Source organism: Fonsecaea multimorphosa (genome assembly GCF_000836435.1).
Source record: "Fonsecaea multimorphosa CBS 102226 unplaced genomic scaffold supercont1.31, whole genome shotgun sequence".
Lineage (NCBI taxonomy): Eukaryota > Fungi > Ascomycota > Eurotiomycetes > Chaetothyriales > Herpotrichiellaceae > Fonsecaea > Fonsecaea multimorphosa.
In genome coordinates, this window is record NW_015971665.1 from 313,317 (window position 1) to 333,304 (window position 19,988).

Here is a 19,988-nt window from a genome sequence, read left to right on the forward strand (position 1 = left end):
GAATTTATCATCTTACGTATCTCGTGGCAGCTTCAGCACACTCGCCGCCACTCGTCCCTGGTAAATCCCAAAAATAGGAGACGTGGAATATTCCCACCGATGTGGACTATCAATGTTTCGGTGTCTCTTCAGGCACATCGGGTCGAGTATCAGCCCCATCTTCTCGTGTTCTATGTGCCACTAGATCGTTCATAAGCGTTCTTTTCGTAGCAGTCGCTGACGCGGCGACGGAACGATCCCTCATGGGACTTCAAAAAGGATGACGAGCACCAGCATATCTGTTTAGAAAAGTAGACTCGTAAACAATGTCTGCATCAACAACCGTTGCGTCAAAAGTCGTCGAGGTCAACGGCGTCTCACTTTCATATCGCGAAAGCGGGGAAGGCGAACCTCTGGTCTTGGTCCATGGTCATGTCTCTGATCAACGCGCCTGGATTGATCTCGAACCCAAACTCGCCACCCAGTTCCACGTCTTCAACTATAGTCGACGCTATGCCTGGCCCAATGAACCCATCAAGGACGGTCAAGACGCACCCTGGGAGCAAGACGCCTTCGATCTGGCTGCCCTTATCGAGACTTTGAATATTGGCCCAGTCCATGTCCTAGCCAACTCGTCTGGCGCGGTCATCACGCTGTACATTGCACGCAGAAAACCTCACCTTTTCCGAAACCTGATGGTTGAAGAACCTCCCCTCGCTGGACTCTATCTCCCAACTTTCCCTCCGCCATTGACTCATCTGCTATCTTTCCTCATCTGGCATCCACTCACATTTTGGCCCGTCATGTCTTTCAGTGCCAACACGGTCGGGCCGACGATCGCGCACTGCAAGAAGGGAGAATACGACCAGGCCACGTCGGTCTTCTGCAGCGGAGTCATGGGCCCCAAATTCTGGCCTCGCATTCAAGCGAACCCGGACCGTCTGCGACAGGTCGAGGACAATGCCAAGTGGTTGTGCCACTTTTTCCGCTATAATTCCATGCCCAAATACGTGGCAGAGGACGCGCAGAACACCAAAGTGCCAATGCTGGTGTTGGCGGGTAAGGAAAGCGGGGCTCATCAGAGGTATAATGCCCACGAGCTTCACAGAGTCAGCGGCGCGACCAAGAAGAGATTCGCGTTGATTGAGGGTGCAGGGCACCTGATGCATGAGGACAACCCCCAAGGAGTCTTTGACGAGGTTGTGAGATTTGTCTTTGGCGATGCCACTGCGTAGGGTTGAAGGCGCGGACTTGGGCACCGCTCAGCTTTGTAATAAGACTTGACCTCTGCATATTGGGCAAGTAGTGGTTTTTATTTTGATGTGCCAGTCCTTGCGATAGTACGTGCTAGCCTGTACGCAATATTATTCCAATTCTTGTCCCATGCACTGCACGAAGATGGATATTCAGGGGTATTTGACTAAGCGAGGCTGCGAATTATGCAGCCTCGCAGCCTTGCACCTCGCCAAGCCGAGCCTCTAACTGCGCTGTTCTCCAACTCAATTCAACGCCTTTCGCATCTCCTCCAACATAATGCCGAAGGGATGAGCCTGTCATGCCCGTACCGGCACGTCTCATATGCGACATGGCGTCTCAATGTAATTCGAACTTTGTGTCAATCCTTCGACGAGCCTCGCCCCAGTCGGTCAGCCCTCATCCGACGAGAATATCAACGACCTTATGTACGGAAAGCTAGTATTTCTAAACCCGCAGCAGCTAGGAATGGTGATAGTCCAACCACAAACGATGGATCAACACCGGCAATCCCGCCTGCTGCGGCATCGACCAAGAAAGATACCCGCAAAGGCGATCCTTTCAGTCCTTACAGCGAGCCCGGCCGTCAAGCCATCAAGGATTTACTATCGGATCTGAAGAAAGCAAGCAAGAAGATTCAGTTGGGAAACGAGAATGGAGAATCCTTTCGCTTTGGACTACACAGGTCATTGAATCTTGACTCATTCGGAGACACAAATACGCAAGACAGCACGTCCGAGCGTCCTTCGATTGATCTGCCACTGCGCAAGTATCATTCCACGCAAGGAGAGTCTCTAGGTGCGACAAGTCTCGAGGGACACCAACCTGTTAGAGGCTCGCTCACAGAGCTTCAGGAAGAAAGCAAGAATGTCCACCGCAGGGATGGAAAAGGCGGCAGTTCACACCTTGCTGGACAAGAGCCACCTCCGACTCTAAAGTCGCCCATCATCGCACAGGTCGCTAACGCGGCGAGGAGGCGGGAGGAAAGAAAAGAGCACCCATCCTATCGACGCATAAAAGGATTGAAGAATAACCCCTTCGCTGAAATCCTCGCAAGCCCCATCCGTCAGTGTCAAGGTAGTGGCGCAAGACTGCCATCCGACCTTTTGCTGGACTTTGGATACGTCAAGAACCAAAAAGACGGCAAGATATACCTGATGCCAGCAGAGCTTGCGGACGTGGATGCCTTGGAAGCAAAATTAGTAGCAGAACTGACGGCATTGGAGGATCAGTCACGAATTCCCGACAATGGCATGGAGGTGAAAGGTGACACTGGATCCGCCGGCAAGGATGGCACGATGGAAGACATCGGCGACGCACAAGGCCCTGCAAGCAGTTCAAGGGAAGCAGCTCAGAAGACCACCAACCATCTCGCAACAACTCGAAGATATACCCCTGTACAGAGCCGCCTGTTGTCCAATATTACTTTCCTTCGTCTGGTGACCAACAAAATAGTCCAACCTTCCAAGAAAGCAACCAAATTTCCGGCACCGGCCACATTCGAGACGATAGCGGGCAAGGTGGGCAGTCTGATCCACTTCGACGCCCGTATGTCCCACTCAAATGCACAGCATTACCTACAAAACAAGAATCGATTTGACTCCACAGTCGGCGGCCAAGATGCAGTCACAACGGACCCCGATTCACCTCCAGCCGAGCAAGCGAAAGCAAGGTTCAACATGAACAAGTTACAATGGCAGGCAGATATATCTGTGCGGATTGCAGGGATCATGCGGAAACGCATTTGTGCTGCATTGAAGTTGCTGGCTGACTCGGAGTCTGCCGCCAAGTCTCAGCCCTTGCCCACGAGGCCGTCCGGGGCCATTCCACTGCCATTCCCTCAGAATGGGGTGTTCTTGGGTGATGAACTGCGGCGATTGACGAGGGCGGCATCATCTAATACCGCTTCTACTAGCCCAAAGATTCGAGCGGTTTCAAGCGAACCAAAACAGGGTCCGTCCTCACGCGGTAGCTCTTCCGCCGCCTCAGACGCTGACCTTCCCGTCCCTCCGCCACCCCATCCCTTTCTCCCGATCCAAGAAGCAGAGTATCACCCCCTTGGCCATTCAGAGTGGCTCCCAGGAAGCATCTTCCTCCGCATCGGAGAGGATGACGTTGAGACTCCCACCTCCTCAGACTCTTCATCATCGTCCCTCCCCCCATTACCGTCAAACAACCCGCTGGTACCTCCCATGATCTCCGTCTTGGATACATATCGATTCCCGGTCTTCTCCCTCCATGCTCTATTCACCAATGCCTCGGCGCCTGAAACCTCCGACCTGGAAGACCTCAACAGTCTAATAAGACGAGACTCGATCTTCCAACATCCCGACCATCAGATGTCAGGTGGCGAACGCGATACAAGACGCCCAGGCCATCTTCTCCTAATCCTTCCCGTACCCGGCCCAGCCAAGGCCGTCATCGAAGAAGTCTGGCGTCTTTGGCGGTATTTGGGTGGCAGGAACATGGATTTCTCCTTTTTCTCTGAGAATGAAGGAGGGTCGGCGGGCGCGGACAACAACAACAAAAGCAATCATTATAAGGGGAATGAGGATATGGATATGGAGCACGACGACGAAAAGAGCCGACCCGACCGCAAGGTCAATCGTCACGCTGGGGCCAGAAGAAAGGACAAATTGAACGGAAGACCTCAGTTGCGGGCGTCGTGGCAGTAGATGCGGTAGACGCTGGTTGGCTAGACACAAAAATGTAATCATGATGTACTTTTTTACAAACAACCTTCATTGGGAACGAGGGTATAACCTTATTGCTTCATTGAAACCTGTGCTTCATATATCAATAGCAGCCGTTTGTTTCGGCCGCCCTGCTCGTGCGATAGTTCAAGGCCTCGCATAAGAACGTCCTGCTCGCTAATAGACCTGTTGTTGCTCACTCATAAAACCCCTCAGCGCCGGAGAGAGCTGGACGTAACTAATGTGCGAGGTACGCACTGTTCTGTCCTGTGCCATGACTGTTCTGCGCCTGTTCCCCCGTCGTGTCGCCGATGAGCGACACCCTAGCAATACATGATTAGAACACTGTCGCTTGGCCCCCTTACAGAAGAACCACGTCAATTTGTCGTATAACAGGGCATGAGTTTAAACTCATCCATGGCAATCCCTACTTTCCGCTCATAGGCCCAAAGCAATTCCTCGAAAAATAGCATTGAAGCGTCCGTTGGACTGAGGTCTTCAGGGTCAGGACTCTAGCCGACCCGATACGCGTCATAAATGACTGTACAGACTGTTAGCACGATATTTGCCTTCTGAAGGCCGATCGGCCGAGCAAGGACGACTTACTTTCGCCAACTCTCCGACTTCCACTTCCCACCCAAAGACAGGTATTTAGAAATGCGTACCTCTCATCGCCAGTCTCGAGCTCGACAGTGATGCGGAACTTGTATTGGCTGGCAGGGATGGTGTCTGCCACTGCAGGGTCGTTGAGCCGTTCGAGGAGCTCTTTAGTACCTGTGCGCCAGCCTCTGGATTTTGCGGTGATGTAAGCTGGAGGGTCATCGTTGGTTTGGAGCAGATAGCTGGCGTCGCTTCGGGTTGAAAGGTCCTTGACCACCAGCTGATTGTCTTGTCCGCCAGGCTGAAGGTGAGGGGTAAGTTGGTGAATATTTACTCGAGCACTGGTATGGTGGGACTTACAATGACAATACCTTTGCCCCATCGTCCAGCCCATTGTCCCCCGACGATGCTGACCCAGTCGCGATGACCAAACAAACCTGATCCAACACCAATCTTGGGATTGACCTTGATGCTCATGCGAAAGTCAAGTTCAAGGGTCGGGGGCGGTAACTGAAGGGAGCGGGCAACATCACCTTCATCAAATCTATGAAGAAGGTTGTTTGCGGGTATTGATTCCTTCATGACATTTTGGTATGTTGTGCACTCGAGGAGGTGCTGGCGCTGTCTCGACGTGTTCTTAGCTCTAATCTGGTTGCAATAGATGCATTGCACAGACAGGCATTTGTCCTCCTCTTTGGCTCTGAACTCGACAAAGGCAGCGTGAACATCATCGAGAGGCGGCGCGGGCAGACTGGACCCAGGAGTGGTCTTGGGGGTCTTTTGGGGCTTGGGAGTTTGGCGTTGTATTGGGGTGGTAGCGGCGGCCGGCGGTGGGAGTGCGGTACCATTTGACATTGCTTGTATCGGAGTGCTATTGGCAGCGAGGCCATTGTTCATGGGGGTAGTCGAACTGTGAGAGATGGATGGAGTGCCGAATCCATTGGGAGCGCCGATGGCATCGCCAGGAGAAGATTGTGGGCGAGGGGCATTTGGATGGTTCTGCAGGCCAGGGCACTCGAGAAGGTGTTGCTTCTGGCGCGAGGTGTTCTTTGCACGGATCTGTTGGCAATAGATGCATTGAACAGACATGCACTTGTCGTCCTCTGTGTGGAGACGTGAATCAGTCAGCTGCTCCTCTCGTCTGTTGGTCACAGTACGGGTATGTTGTATCGTGATACGCGTACAAGATGTATAGTACAGTCAATACTGGAGGTGACAATACTAGGTACGTACCTTTGGCCTTGAACTCGACGAATGCCGCATGCACATCCTGGTCAATGGTGCGCCCCATGATGCAGACCAAGAGAGCGTCGACGAGACTGGAAATGAACACTCGACTGAAGCAGCGTGATCGGTACGGCGCGCAGGTGAAGTGGTCTGCTTTGAAAGAGATTGAGGTGTTTGGGCGTCTGGGTGTCTGGGTGTCTCGGTGTGTGGTTTGGTCACGGGGTGACGGACTGACGGACTGACGGGGTGACGGGCACCCAACGGGCTACCACTGCCACCCACTGCCACTGACAAACCGTGACTGACCCCCCAAGGCCCCAGGGCCCCTTGGCCCCTTTACTCGTAGAAACTGGGCTAGTACCGAGTAAATTTACTCAGACCATCCGGGATTCCAATCCCTTTCCCTTTTCCCCAGCTCGTCAGGCTTACGACGGCCCGCCCTGTTGTAGGATCTCTCTCCTCGCTTTTTACTCCGGATCGAGTATGACTACCATGTAATACATGAGACGGAGCGCTCTCTGGCACATGAAAGGCGGAGTGTCTCCGGCTTCATTCAGCTCCTGCTCAGCCTCACCAAGCCCGTCAAAATGTCCTCTATAAAGGCCTCTAGAAAGCCTCCAGGAGAGTTGCGCCCCCTTGAGAGCTCCAAGCTTCCGTCATGGCGATCTTGTATCCCCCAAGAGAAGGTATGACTCTTGAATACCTCTGCAGACCTGTCCATCATGTTTTATTGCAACCAGTGGTCCCTGCCGCTCTACTTCTGCTGCACTTGAGATACCCCGAGGCTTTCCAGAGAGCACTTTCGCTCATTGCAACGAGTTCCATCCAATCCAAATTTATTAACCGAACGCTCGGGGGACTCCTCACATTTGGTGTCCTATACAGGTTGAACAGATATCTTAGCCGGCGAGTGCTGAACAACTTTGTCAAAGACCCTTCATGGGACTGGGAACGCGAAATCGTTCTGATTAGTGGCGGATCCTCTGGTATTGGGCAGGAAATGGTTCGGCAGTTTGGCCAACGGAACATCAAGGTCGTGGTTCTGGACATTAACCCTCCCAAAATACCACTACCCAGCAGTGCCAAATTCTACAAGACCGACGTGACCTCATCCCAAAGTATTCGAGATGTCGCTGCGAGAATCCGCGAGGAACTTGGCGACCCGACAGTGCTCATCAACAATGCTGGTGTCGCGAATGGGAAAACCATCCTTGATGAGACAGACGAACAGCTTCAACTCACCTTCGACGTCAATATTCTGGCTCATTTCAAAATGGTCAAGGAATTTCTGCCAGCCATGATCAAGAAAAATCATGGTCATGTGGTAACGATTGCGAGCTTGTCGAGCTTTGCGGCAATCGCTGGCGTTACTAGCTACGCCGCGACCAAAGCAGGAGCACTTGCGTTCCATGAAGGATTGGCGCAGGAGCTGAGGGCGAGGTATGGTGCTGATAAAGTCCGCACAACGTAAGTTGACCCTTGGTGAATTCCTCTCGTCACTACTGATGATGCATAGGGTCGTGCACCCCACATGGGTACGGACGCCCCTTTCTCGTGGATTGGCCAAGGAAATCGCTTCGAAGCAGTTTTTACTGGAACCTGGCACAGTGGCAGAAGCAGTTGTCTCGCAGGTGCTTAAATGTGAAGGCGACCAGCTTATTCTGCCAGCCCGGTTCAACTTTGTGGCATTCATGAGAGGCTGGCCAAGTTGGTTGCAGGAGAGCGCCCGGAGTGATGGTGCACAGGTCATCCAAGGAGGAGACTGAACTATACACATTGCAGGAGAAGTAAGGGAGGGAAGCGTCTTGATCGAATGCTGAATTGGACGAGGCTGGACAAGGGAAATCTCTCGGTATTTGAGAAGAGACACTTGCAACCCTGTGTCGACCCGAGAAGGAAGTGGTTCAGTATGACCCGCGATGTCCTGGCTCTATACATGAATTTCCCCCTCGTACTATTTCATGACTGTCTCGAATCGAAAGGTTTTGGTATATGTAATTAATATTACCAAAGCAAAAACGGAGGTGTTCCGCTCCCCCAGCTTGCAGCTTAGATAATTCTGATCCCCTCGGCCTTGTTCAGCTTATTCGTTCCCATCCCAGCACAAGCCTTTATGCCATCTGCCGGGTCGCGATCCTCGTTCCGAGCACATCATCGTATGCTATAGACCGGGTCGTAGATTCGAGGAAAGTAAATAAAGGGCTGAGCGGGACACGCAAGATCTCGGGGACCTTTGTTTCACATCATCATCAAGTCAGAAAAGCAACCAGCAGGAACGAAGGAAAAGTGGGCGGATTTTGAATGCTTCGAAATAGCGCCCGCTCTGCAAGGACTACCGGCACCGGCGCGACCATCGCTTTTATATCGATCCTGGTCCTCCTCGTGGCAGCAGCATTTGCGCACTTCAACTTCCTTTCATACCCGCGGATCCTCAACGACGACGAGGTGGCTGCCGCGCGCATTCTCCGCTCCCTCAGATCACTTTCTACAGGTGCTTTGAGCAGCAGGTCTTCTTCCCCGACAGCGGCCGGAAGAGGAGCAATAATGGCCAAACGGACGCCTGTGTATTTTGTTTCTCATGGTGTAAGTGTCTTCGCTCCCTCGGCCCCTCATATCGTGGATCTTGTTGTCTTCAGTGTGTTTCCTGTAAGCAAACGGGGGTGTTTGTTTTTTTTCACTAACAGATCTTGCTTGCCATGGGTATCAGGGCCCCAACACAATGTTCGACACCGAACACCCGGTCTACCCACAGCTTCAACGGATCGGGCGCGAGATCACGCAGCAGGTCAAACCCTCGGCGATCGTAGTCTTCTCAGCACACTGGCAAGCCCAAAGGCCCAACACGATCGAGGTAAATGTCGCGGAAGATGAACCGTTGATCTACGATTTTTACGGCTTTCCTCGCAACTATTACATGGAGAAGTTCCCCAACCGGGGGTCGGCGAAGCTTGCCCAACAGGTCATTGACGTCCTCGAGAGCCATGGGATCAAGACGCAGAAGGAAGAGAGGGGCTTGGATCACGGCGTCTTCGTCCCCTTCAAGGTCATGTTCAATCCCGAAACGAACCCCCTGGGCGACGTGCCCATCGTGCAGGTCAGTCTGTTCGACGACCACACCGACGCAGCCGCGCACATCGGACTCGGACGTGCCGTCCAGAAACTGCGGGAGGAGAACATCCTCATCATATGCTCGGGCATGAGCGTGCACAATCTGCGCCATCTCATGATGTTGGGCAGGGGTTCGAATAGGACAATGCCCTATACGGTGACCTTTGACGAAGCTCTGAAGGTTGCGGCCGAAACCAAGCCAGGGGAGCAGAGGGATGAGACGATGGTTGAGTTGTTGAAGAGGGACGATGCAAGACAGGCGCATCCGACCTTTGAGCATCTCTTGCCGATCCATATTGCTGTGGGTGCCGGCGGGACGGATCAGGGCAAACAATTGTGGACGCTGCAAGAATCGAGCATGGCTTGGGCGCAATACAGATTTGGAGAGGTGGGAGCTTGATTGTATAAAACAGGTCAAAAAGTTTGGACTCTTTTGTTTTAGCTGTTGGCATGCAGTCGTATGTACAATCGAGGATTCTTTGCCAGACTTGCTAGACTTTTCTTCTGTCCAGCGTGGTCGACCCATATTGGTAGCCTCCCTTCCATGTCCACGTAGACTGGGTGTTATACATTCCCCATTGACCGAGCTAGCCTGACTCGAGCTCGTTCACAGTTCGCTCTTGACCAAGGTCGTTACCTTGTCCTCTATCTCCTTGTCTGAAAGACCTGCCACATGTGTAAGAACCAATGGCAAGCTCTCTCAGTAGAATGAAGCTCACCTGATAATGACTCTGACTTCTCTTTTCCAAATCCTGCATCATCGAAGAATCAGCCTTTCTGCAGTACCAGTGTGTCTTGGTCCAAAACTTCTTACCATATCTTGCCCAGACCTTTGGTTCAATATCCGAAGCTTCGCGTATTAAAATAGGGATCTGGGGGTTGTGATGCTTCATAGTAGGGTACGCTCGCCTGAGAAAGGATCTAAATCAAAAGTTCAGTGTGCTGTAAAAGAGCTTGGATGGTGCTTCCTGCTGCTGCCACTGCTTCGAGAATGGCACATACCTGCAGGCATCGCTTCCCTGGCCCGAATTGCTCAGGTGAAATCTCAACTCCCTCAAGCCTTGAGTAAAGGCATATTTGGTCGCCATTGCGGGCACACCCCAGGTCTAACCGAGTATCAACTGTGGTCCGGAGAGAGCTGCTGGCGCATGAAGTCAACCTTTGGTAGTGCAAGTGCAGGAACACTACGAGTCGCTTGGGGGACCAATTGCACCTTGGCGGTATTGAAGATGGAAATATCATGGTCTGACAAAAATTGATTCCATGCTGTGGCAGTAAATGTTGGTTTTGTTTTGTCAGACACGGCCACAGTGACTTCGGCGCTGGGGACCCGGAGATTGTGAAAACGATTTGCCGGGGATCTGACCTTCTCCTCATCCATCTGCCCCCGTTACAAACCCCAGCAATTGACTCACCTCTTCATCCTTTCGACATCAACTCCTTCAAGGGCGACCATCTCCACTCTTTTACTGCCACCTCCGTCGCCAGACCTTGCGTCAACACCTTCCTGTAGCACTATCAGGGCCACAGCTCGCCCCGTGGCAGAACGCGCACCCGATTACCCCCATAATGTCCGCCCGCTTCGGATTGCGCTTTGCGCAGCAAACCGCCCGACAGTCGACAACTTCATTCACGTCAAGAGCGCCTTTTCAATTGAGAAACCCTGTGTTTCGACGATGGCAGGGCACAGCCGCTAACCCAGCCGTCGAAGGTGCGCCGCCGCAGTCTCTGTTTCAGAAACTCTGGACCAGCGAGGTCGGCATCAGGACGGTGCATTTCTGGTATGACTCTAGCACATTCATATGAAGATTGTTTGCCTGGGTTTCAGTACCTAGAGATATGGGTGGTCTCAGCGTAGATCAAGAATTGACGGATGCTGACGCGGGTTACTGTCCTAGGGCTCCTATCATGAAATGGGGTGTCGTCCTTGCCGGCGCATCAGACTTCCTCCGTCCAGCCGAAAAGCTATCGTTGACACAGAACGCGGCTCTCATGGCTACAGGTTCTATCTGGACGAGATGGTGCTTCGTCATTCGACCAAAGAACATGCTGTAAGTCTCGATTTTCCTCACAGATCCATGGGACGTCCAGCATATGCATGGGTTTTAAGTCAATGATCTGTACACTGGTCAATACTGACAATAACTTGCCAAACCAACAGTCTTGCCGCTGTCAACTTCTGCCTCTTCCTTGTAGGTACTATCCAGTGCACCCGTATCTTCCTGTATCGGAGCTCGCAAACAGGCAGCGCCACCGCTGCCTTGAAGGACATGGAGAAGGACATCGAGAACTCGGCGAAGGGTGTGGAGAAGAAGGTGGAAGCCAAGTTGTAATTGAGCGAGACAAGCTATAAGGAACGATCCTGAGGTCGTTCGACATGAGTCGTACAGGAAAACAGGCAAAAGTGAGCATGGGGGACTGTGTTAAGAGTCACTATGCTGGGCAGCGGCTGCCATCCGTTCAAGATCAAATGCTTCTGGAATTCCCTTCAAAGGATGACTCGGGTATTGTTACAGGTACTAGCAAGTCGGACGCTTCCATTTCTCTTGTGCCGGCAAGAGTCGTCTTCCAAGTTTCAGACCTCAGATCTAGAGCAAGACACTGGTTCTCGTTTTGTTTGTCTGTGGCTGGAGAGAGCAGATTAGACATTTCATCTTATCGCACATACTGCAAATTGAAAGCATTCGGTGTGGAGTATAGAGCACACATTGCGTTGTGCAATCTCGGTACAGATGCGAAACGAGAAAGCCATGGTGTTTGGAAAGTCGCATGGCAATGTGGGCACATGCCTTCAAATCCAGGCTTGTCATGACGAAGAACTCCATTATTGTAACATGAGAGACATGGGTGGCACCCCATTCCACATGGTCGTGTCGCATGGAGACGGGTTTCGCCTATACCGAGTCCACCAGCCCACAAGCCCTTTGGTGCGATGTTTCCTGTCGCAGCGCCACCACCAGCACCAATCACGGGGCTACATGTTGCACAGCCACTTGGTACTTGTAAACTTCCTTCATCTTCTCGTCAGCAACAGGCGCTCGCCACACTCTGTTGCTGCGTGTTTTTTGATCAAGAAAGTCGGGAACAGTCCAGATGTGACCCAGGCGCCACCGAGATGCTGTATCTAGACTGGAAGAATTGACATGCAGCCTCGCGCCGTGCTATTGGCTGCGTGGAAAGACACACGAGGCTGGGCAAGGATGAGGTCATAACAGTCTGTCATGCCTCGTGCACCCTTTACTTGGCAGGGCGTCTGGTGCTTTGTTCTCCATCTCATGGAGTTTGCCTAGTCACTCGACACTATGACGGCAGGGGATCAAAGAGATCAGATCAGTTCATGGGGCCTCGCAAAATCTGCAAACCAACGCCATCCTCGATCGTGGAGAGAGAATCATGGGGTCGTCTCTTTGGCGTTTTTTGTCTGTCAAGTGACTGCGGGCCCGTCATCCCGCACCAGCCAGAAAAGGCCAGGCTGGTGTCTGGCGTGGCTGCTATTTGGCCGGAACACGGTTCCACTGGCCGAATCTTCGAGCCGAAAATGACAGACTTCCCTCGTCAAGTTGGTCAGGTTCGTGGGTGGCCATCTCCCGCTGAGGCAAGACCGTCGTGCTTATGCCCAATCAGGCGACCGGAGCATGGCAGATTCGCCCTCTCCAATCGCGATCCCTCGTCCGATGAGGTGGATCGAGTCCAGAAAGGATAATGGGGGAGGGTGGAGGAGAAGAAGCATCCACCAGCATGAAACATCCGAGTACAAGTACTCAGCCTCAGTCTGGCAGATTGTGCTTCTAGTCTGTTCTCCTCTCCACCCTCTCACTGAATTATAGACATATATTCCCAGGTCTCATCTGTCTCTGGTTGTTGCTGTCGCACGCAAAGTATCCTGCAGCACGGCCCCGGTCACACAATCCGAGGCACCAAAGCGGCTGATCGACTCTCACACAACCGACAGATACTTATCGCTCGTGTGACGTATACATCTCCTCGATTGCCTTTCACCCAGCAGTTCTTTGTTCGGGGATTTGGATATCCACCTCGTCATCATTCAATCGAGTCTCCACCTGGCTGCATACCCATATCGCATACCGAGACATCGCATATCGCACCCACCTGCGTGCCCGATATCTTGACCCTGACACCTCGTCCCGATCTCAATCTTAGAACCAGCTCAAAGCCAGATCGATAACGACATCGACCCTGCAGCCAGCACAAAGTATAATTCCTTCCGACACTTGACGCCATATCCTCCATTAGCCTCCCCAATCCCTTTGCAACCATGATCCGTTTTCCAACTTTCCGCTCTGACAGAAATCCTGAAAGCCCCTCGTCAGCACAGGAGTCCTTGCGTCAAATACTAAAGAAAGCCTCTGAAGCCTCTTCATCAGACCCGTCGTTGCAGGAAGGAGTCAGACAGACCAAAGAAAGAACAAGCTCGATATTTACTACCTCGACTTCTGGTGCGAGTTCGAGGACGTCGACTCCCAGAAGTAGTCAGTCCTCGTCCACTTCGGGGAAGTTCAGTTCCTTCGCTCCTCGGTAGCGACTGGGCCGGGGCCAACCTCAGGAGAACCAACACGACTTTTAGATCCAAGAGGTGGCGTGCCAACTCCCAAAAACAATCTCACCAATCCAGTTGGTGTGAAGGCCCTGAAGGGACACCATCATCCTCTGCCTTTTACACTAGGGTGGCCACCGTCATCATCAATTCGCTCGAAATACATCGACACGGGTCACAACGACTGAGTAGTTCATATCTGGGTTCACTTTTTACACGAAGTTAGGACTATGCCCAGCTCCAAGGGGAACCCCACAGATCCTGAACTGCGGGAGAAAATCAAAGAGGAAGTGAAGAATATGGAGAAAGGTTTGTACTCTTCCTGTTCCACGGGGTTTCCATCGCCACCATCCACTTCGCCTTGCTCAATGGCTGACGCCCTGTGGTTTGACGCCAGGTGGAGGTAAAGGATCATGGTCCGCCTGGAAAGCCGGCGAACTGGCACGGAGATATGAAGCAGCTGGAGGCGATTACGAGGACACGGGCGACAACAAAAACAAGGCGCAAAAGGGCAAGCCAGAAACGAAGGCGTAGTTGAGGGGAACCTTTTTTGGTCTTGTTAGTATTAATTAATAGCATCACGTCGAATGTAATACGGAACAGGAAAAGGCAGATTCCGCAGTGGGAAGGGTGGAGATGTTCTTCTTCTCGTAGACTCACACCCTTCGCAACCTTCATGCGTCCCTAGAGCATTTAATAATACGCCCGCTACCTCGCTTGCGCTATTACTCTATTGTCAGTCATCATTGCGCGAAGCTGTTGCTATTTTCTCTTTGACTGTCCAGCCGCTTAGCATACGCCGCCGTCTCGCCGATGAGAAAGCTCCTTTAATCTTTCACTGCTGGCAACGAGTCTGTCACTGCAGACATTCTTCAATTCCGTCCATTGCAGCTCGCTTAGTACAAGCAACGCATCTCTCGGTGGAAATGTGCCTCGCCTTGACCACACCATGTGTGCTTGCGACGACTATCCCAATTGCCGGCTTGTCCAGGGCCTCCCACGTCGTGCCAGTTTTGGACGAGGTCGACAGAATAGGGCGCATCCTCACATATTTTCTGCCATACAACATGACAAGACGAAATCATGGGCGCTACCGGCCATTCATTAGGTCCGACCGAATTGGTGCCAGTCAGAATTCTGGCAAGATGACTCTGAAATATTTCAACGACGGTCTCCACTGATGGGCTGGCCAGTGTCGGCATGAGCATACGCATACGCGGATACGACAATATGCTCTTCGCTAGGTTCCATATAACTGACAGCACGGTCATTTCCTCTCGAGCCAAATAACCCAAACCTGTCTTCAAGATTTATCCTTTCAATCGACTCTGCATTCGACAACATTACAATGGCTGATCTCAAGGATCACTACGACGTGGTAATCTGTGGCGGAGGCCCAGTGGGCTTGTTGACGGCCTATGGCCTGCAACGCATGGGCATCGAAACCTGCGTCGTCGGTAAGAGCGACCTTCTGCCTGCAGGTTGCTAGGGCTGAGAGAGGACTACTTCTCTCCGCCTTTCTCAGTTTCTTCTCTTCGCTAACCTTGCCAAATTCCACATCTGTGGAGAAAGAACGACTCGAAAAGCAGAAACTGCCCATGTATGGCCGCGCAGCTACACTGCTCCCCCGGACATTGGAAATGCTCGACCAGTATGACCTTCTCACGCACCTAAGACAGGAGGGATTCGTGACGAGGAGTGGCGTCAACTACGATAAGGACGGGAGAAGAGACAATACGCGGGGCCTGCGGTCCGTCTTTGACGCCATGCAAGGTCAAACATTTCTGAACTATGTGCTTAACATCCGATTAAAGTACACGGAGGACATTGTGAAGGCCGAGTATGAGAAAATCGGTGGACTTGTTGCTGGTGGGTGGGAGGTGATGGGTTTGACCACCCAGATCGATCAAAGGGGGGAAGGGCGTCCGGTCAAGGTCGAAGTCAAGAATGTCAATACTCTAGAGACGCGGGCACTTGTTGGGTGAGTTGCAACAGCAGTCCCCGTTCCTCTGCTTTCCAACCTCTGTGCATGGCGCGGCGGAAGCTGTTGAATAATGGTGAAACTAAACTATTCAGAGATTACCTTGTCGGCGCCGATGGTGCCCGCTCCACTGTCCGCCACCTCTCCGGGGTCGCGTCGATCAAAGATAGCTCTACCCTCCGCTGGGTACGTATCGACGGCGTCGTGGAGACCGACATGCCTGACTCCCGCCAAGGGTTTGCGACGCTGGAATCTCCCATACACGGCCAAGTGCTGTTCGCTGCGCTAGACCACGGCACTACGAGGGTGGGATTCTCGCTTTCGCAGGAGTTGATGGATAAATACGGCGAAAACATGACGCTGGAGCAGGTTGTCGAGGAGGCGAAACTAGCCCTCAAGCCGTTTACTTTGGACTTCAAATGTGTGGATTGGTATACAGTGTACAAGTAAGGCCCCGGATGTGAAGGCTATTTTGTTCGTTACGGGCATTTCGATCACACAACGCTGACCAGAAAATCCTCTCTGCAAAACCAGCGTGCGACACTCCCTCGCGGATACTTTTGTCAAGGACAGGATCCTCCTCGCGGGCGACGCCTGCCACAGCCACTCCTCGGGGACGGCGCAGGGCATGAACACAGGCGTGCATGATTCGTTCAACCTCACATGGAAACTCGCCGGTGTGCTGAAGGGATGGTACCACGCCTCGATTTTGGAGACGTACAACGGCGAACGGCGGCCCATCGCGCAGCAGCTGATCGATTTGGATAAGACATTTTCCAAACTGATTTCTGGAACTGTTCCACCTGAGTTGGTCGTCGCGCGCGGCGGCCTCGCGATGGACCCGAATGTGCTATTGGCCAAGGTGCTCGAGGACAACATCCAGTTCACCATCGGCCTGGGTATTGGGTATGGCAAGAACGCGCTGAACGTGACCACCAAGTCGGCCACGCTCCCCTGCGGCCGGCGCGCCCCCGATGTCGCCGTCCACGCACCCGGCGCGAGCATTCCCACGAGGCTACAGACGGTCATGAAGAACGTGGGTTTATTCTGGGTTGTCGTGTTCGCGGGCGAACCGCTCCTGACTGGGGAGAAAGTGCGGGATCTGAGAGGTTATCTTGACGGTGACGACAGCATGACCAAGAGGCATGCCAATAAAATGGTGTTCTTGACCATCATCGCAGGGAACAAGCCCCAGGCCGACGAAGCCCTGGGCGTAAGCCGGTTTGGGGACGCATACTACGACCACGACTCGAGCGCGCATGACAGGTATGGGGTCAGCGTGGAACGGGGCGCCGTGGTCGTCATCCGTCCGGACGGCATTGTGGGCTTTGCGACGGCCCTGGAAAGTGGGCCGGATTTGGGTGAGTACTTTGCGAGGTTTCTACTCTAAATATCCAGGTATCGGTACCGGTACGTCCCTCTACGAGGTACACTGAGGGGGTCATAGGGTGTACGAGGCACTGGAACGGGGTGGGAGGACTTCATGGGTGGTGAGCGGCTGGGTTGGTCCAGGATCGAGTTCAAAGTAGCTGGTCAGGGTCACATTGATATCATTCAAAAGTTGCCCTGATCAGATAAGTAAGTCCCAAGAGTTCGGTTCAAAACATTACATACGTTAGACAGGCACACACACATACACACACACACATGTATACATGCATACCGGGGGGTCGGCACCACAAGGACCACGCCACCCCGATTCATCATTATTATTGCCCGGGACGTTCCAAGTATCTCGACTCTTTCTCTCCCGTTCCTTTCTTTCTTTCTTTCTTTCTTTCTTCCTCCCTCGGTGGGTAATATTTTACATAAAAAACCTCCCAGCCTGGAGATGGCTCCAAAACTCATGGTCCCGGTAGGTGGCGAGGGGAGCCGTGGATCAAATTCAAGGGGAGAGATGGGAAGGGGTTACCATCAGTGACACAATCCCAGATATAGAGAGCCCATGGGGAACGGGAATCAGGCTGAAAAATGTCATTCTCCACTGATTTCCTTGTTTCCTTCTACATGACCACACACTCCCCATCCGTCTGTTTATTCACATTCGACCGCGACATGCGCGTCTTTTGCTGCTTGGGACCTCCTCTCTTCAGCTCCTCGAGCCTTTCTCGGGCCTTTGTGAAATTTTGTGCTGTGAAAATCATCAATTAGTCACGACGTCGCGAGTGGAGAAGGGGGTTGGACAATGGAATCGGTAACTCACCAGCTGCCCTGTAATACCAACGTTTGGCCTCTTCAATGTCCACCGGCGTGCCGATGCCGACCTCGTTGAAATATCCCATCGCGTACTCTGCTTTCGCCAAACCCGAACTGGCGGCTTTCCGTGCCCACAGGAATGCCTCCGTGTCGCTCTGCGTAAGCAACGGTTCAGACCCCGTCAGGTACCAACCACTCAGCGCCAATTCGGACTGGTGCTCTCCCTGGGCAGCCGCTCGAGTGTACCATGCGATACTTTGACGAGCATCGATCGGGCAGCCGAGCAGCCCGTACTCGTACGACGATCCAAGTCGGAACTGTGAGTATTTGTATCCCAGTTCTGCAGCTTGCTGGAACAGTTGAAGAGCGTATTTCTCGTCGCGCACGATATGGTCCGTGGACGAGGCAGATTCGTAAAGGAGACCCAGTTCATGCAACGCGTGTGGATTGTCTTTGTCCGCACGTTCAGCAGCCCTCTTCAGCCACGACACTGCCTCACGCGGATTCTTCTGTTGGCCAAGCAATCCTTTCAACAATATCATCCCCATCTTGTACATGGCTGGGGTGTCTCCCAATGTTGCTGCTCGTTTGTACCATTGCATCGCCTTCAGGGGGTCACGTCGAGTTCCGCCACCTTCCTCGGTCCCCAACTCACAGCACACCGCTACTCGATATGCACTTTGAGGATGATTGAGCTTCGCAGCCGACTGGTAGAGAGAGAAGGCCTCTTTCGGATCCACAGCAAGTCCCAACATTCCTTGCCCGTGACAATCGGCTAGATAGAACATTGCGTCTGGGTAGCTAGCTGCCACCAATTTCTTGACCAGTTTGTGTGCATCAAATATGTACTTTTCACGGTTCTTTTGTGTGGTCTTCTGGTCTGCCGACCCATTCTCATCTGAAAGCACACGAGCCGCCTCGACCATCTTCTTTGCCAGCTTCAAACCGAGAGCATGGTCGCTTGGATTCCTGCTGTACATTTCGCGGAGGCTATTCAGCTCTTGGGTAGTAACGGGCGACGAAGTCTCGGATACTTTTCGCCGCTGGCTCGGGGGAGCTGGGGGAGTTTGACTCGATGGATACCCGTTGCTGTCTTTGAGTCCAGCTCTCACTGGAGTAGGGTGTGCAGGTAATGCATCCGGGTTGGAATCTGCATTTGGAGCTGGATAATGCCTGACGGGTACGGGATGTGCGGAGCTCGAAACGTTGGGCCTGGCAGGGCCGATGTTGTAATTGTCCTGAGATGCCTTGCGCACTGGTGGGCCCTGTCCATACGGCTGTTGATACTGTTGGCCCTGCCCTGGGTAGCCATAGCTTTGATCTGACGCTACAGGCCCTGCAGGTGCGGCGGGCGCTGAAGGAGCTCTGTTATTTGCTGCGTAGTCCTGATCATATGGGTTCATCGTCTCGTAACTTTGTTGCTGGGGCCGTTGCGCATTGCTTGTATGTGGCCGGGCAGGATACTGATCCTGACTAAATGATCGATAGGGTTGGCGATCGTTTGGCAAAGGAGGTCTCGAGGCGTCAGTTTCCGTAGACGGCTTTATCCCGTTCCGACTGGCAGCACGGGGCGGCGGATACTGCGAGCCGGGCGCATTCTGAAGCTGGACGTCCCCGTATGCACCCCTTGAAGCTGCTCCAGCGCCAAAAGTCTCCTGGCCATTGTAGACTCCACGGTAGGATGAACCTTGTGCAGAACTGTCTTTTCTACCAGCTGTCCCAGGTTGAGAGGAGCTAGGTAAATCGAATGAAAATTCGGCGAGAGGAGAAGTGGTCTGATTTGGAGGAGACATAGACTGCTTGGTGTCAATCTGACCAGGAAACGCCCCGGGTACTTGATAAGTCGGTTTCTGATAGATCTTCGGATCAAACCCAGACTGTTGATTTGCAATCATCTGGTCCTCGGTCTTCTCATTCACACCGGTCGGAATAGCATCAAAATTTGGTATGTTACTATTTCTCGTTTGGCTGGTCTCCGCGTGGCCGTTCGGAGGAAACCCTCGGTACGAGTCGGCATGGTAATCCTCTTGATGCGCAGGTCTGGACCCATATCCTTGAGGAGGACGATCTATTGGTGAGATATGCGCTCTTGACTGTGGAATGAAGTCTGAGGCGTAGCCCTCATCGTGGACATAATTGTTTGCCCGACGATCTGGAGGCGGATAATTGCCTGGAGCATTGTGGTTTGCCCGAGAGTTGAAGTCCTCCATTCCACCCTGAAAGCCAGGACGAGCTCCATTTCTGTTCATCGGCGGCGGAGGACCTCGCGGAGGGCCTCCCGGCCGCATTCTCGGACTGTTGATTCCACCCTGAGGTCGGTGATTTGGTGGTTGTTGATAGCTCATCTCCGGCGAGCTTCGACTGTTGATACCACCCTGAGGTCGAGGATTTGGTG

At 52.9% G+C, this 19,988-nt stretch overlaps 10 protein-coding genes across 10 annotated transcripts; 7 read left to right on the forward strand and 3 right to left on the reverse strand.

Annotated features, from left to right (window-relative positions):
• Positions 1-305: 305 nt before the first annotated feature.
• On the forward strand, positions 306-1,214 carry Z520_10643 (uncharacterized protein; the record flags this gene model as incomplete). The annotated part of the gene is made up of 1 exon (XM_016781135.1): positions 306-1,214. One exon carries the CDS (start codon positions 306-308, stop codon positions 1,212-1,214), a length of 909 nt encoding a protein of 302 aa, XP_016627860.1.
• Positions 1,215-1,523: 309 nt separating this feature from the next.
• On the forward strand, positions 1,524-3,908 carry Z520_10644 (uncharacterized protein; the record flags this gene model as incomplete). The annotated part of the gene is made up of 1 exon (XM_016781136.1): positions 1,524-3,908. The coding sequence occupies one exon, from the start codon at positions 1,524-1,526 to the stop codon at positions 3,906-3,908; it is 2,385 nt and encodes a 794-aa protein (XP_016627861.1).
• A 530-nt stretch (positions 3,909-4,438) lies between these two features.
• On the reverse strand, positions 4,439-5,817 carry Z520_10645 (uncharacterized protein; the record flags this gene model as incomplete). Its single annotated transcript, XM_016781137.1, has 4 exons — positions 4,439-4,467; positions 4,533-4,827; positions 4,887-5,629; positions 5,760-5,817. 4 exons carry the CDS (start codon positions 5,815-5,817, stop codon positions 4,439-4,441), a joined length of 1,125 nt encoding a protein of 374 aa, XP_016627862.1.
• A 594-nt stretch (positions 5,818-6,411) lies between these two features.
• On the forward strand, positions 6,412-7,519 carry Z520_10646 (uncharacterized protein; the record flags this gene model as incomplete). The annotated part of the gene is made up of 2 exons (XM_016781138.1): positions 6,412-7,220; positions 7,270-7,519. 2 exons carry the CDS (start codon positions 6,412-6,414, stop codon positions 7,517-7,519), a joined length of 1,059 nt encoding a protein of 352 aa, XP_016627863.1.
• Positions 7,520-8,054: 535 nt separating this feature from the next.
• On the forward strand, positions 8,055-9,261 carry Z520_10647 (uncharacterized protein; the record flags this gene model as incomplete). Its single annotated transcript, XM_016781139.1, has 2 exons — positions 8,055-8,399; positions 8,461-9,261. 2 exons carry the CDS (start codon positions 8,055-8,057, stop codon positions 9,259-9,261), a joined length of 1,146 nt encoding a protein of 381 aa, XP_016627864.1.
• Positions 9,262-9,468: 207 nt separating this feature from the next.
• On the reverse strand, positions 9,469-9,949 carry Z520_10648 (uncharacterized protein; the record flags this gene model as incomplete). The annotated part of the gene is made up of 4 exons (XM_016781140.1): positions 9,469-9,527; positions 9,581-9,613; positions 9,676-9,782; positions 9,864-9,949. 4 exons carry the CDS (start codon positions 9,947-9,949, stop codon positions 9,469-9,471), a joined length of 285 nt encoding a protein of 94 aa, XP_016627865.1.
• A 481-nt stretch (positions 9,950-10,430) lies between these two features.
• Z520_10649 (uncharacterized protein) lies at positions 10,431-11,194 on the forward strand (the record flags this gene model as incomplete). Its single annotated transcript, XM_016781141.1, has 3 exons — positions 10,431-10,642; positions 10,760-10,912; positions 11,023-11,194. 3 exons carry the CDS (start codon positions 10,431-10,433, stop codon positions 11,192-11,194), a joined length of 537 nt encoding a protein of 178 aa, XP_016627866.1.
• Positions 11,195-13,646: 2,452 nt separating this feature from the next.
• Z520_10650 (uncharacterized protein) lies at positions 13,647-13,950 on the forward strand (the record flags this gene model as incomplete). Its single annotated transcript, XM_016781142.1, has 2 exons — positions 13,647-13,725; positions 13,814-13,950. 2 exons carry the CDS (start codon positions 13,647-13,649, stop codon positions 13,948-13,950), a joined length of 216 nt encoding a protein of 71 aa, XP_016627867.1.
• Positions 13,951-14,764: 814 nt separating this feature from the next.
• Positions 14,765-16,787, forward strand: Z520_10651 (uncharacterized protein; the record flags this gene model as incomplete). Its single annotated transcript, XM_016781143.1, has 4 exons — positions 14,765-14,873; positions 14,989-15,397; positions 15,493-15,843; positions 15,932-16,787. 4 exons carry the CDS (start codon positions 14,765-14,767, stop codon positions 16,785-16,787), a joined length of 1,725 nt encoding a protein of 574 aa, XP_016627868.1.
• Positions 16,788-17,400: 613 nt separating this feature from the next.
• On the reverse strand, positions 17,401-19,938 carry Z520_10652 (uncharacterized protein; the record flags this gene model as incomplete). The annotated part of the gene is made up of 2 exons (XM_016781144.1): positions 17,401-17,528; positions 17,601-19,938. The coding sequence occupies 2 exons, from the start codon at positions 19,936-19,938 to the stop codon at positions 17,401-17,403; spliced, it is 2,466 nt and encodes an 821-aa protein (XP_016627869.1).
• Between the last annotated feature and the right edge of the window lie 50 nt (positions 19,939-19,988).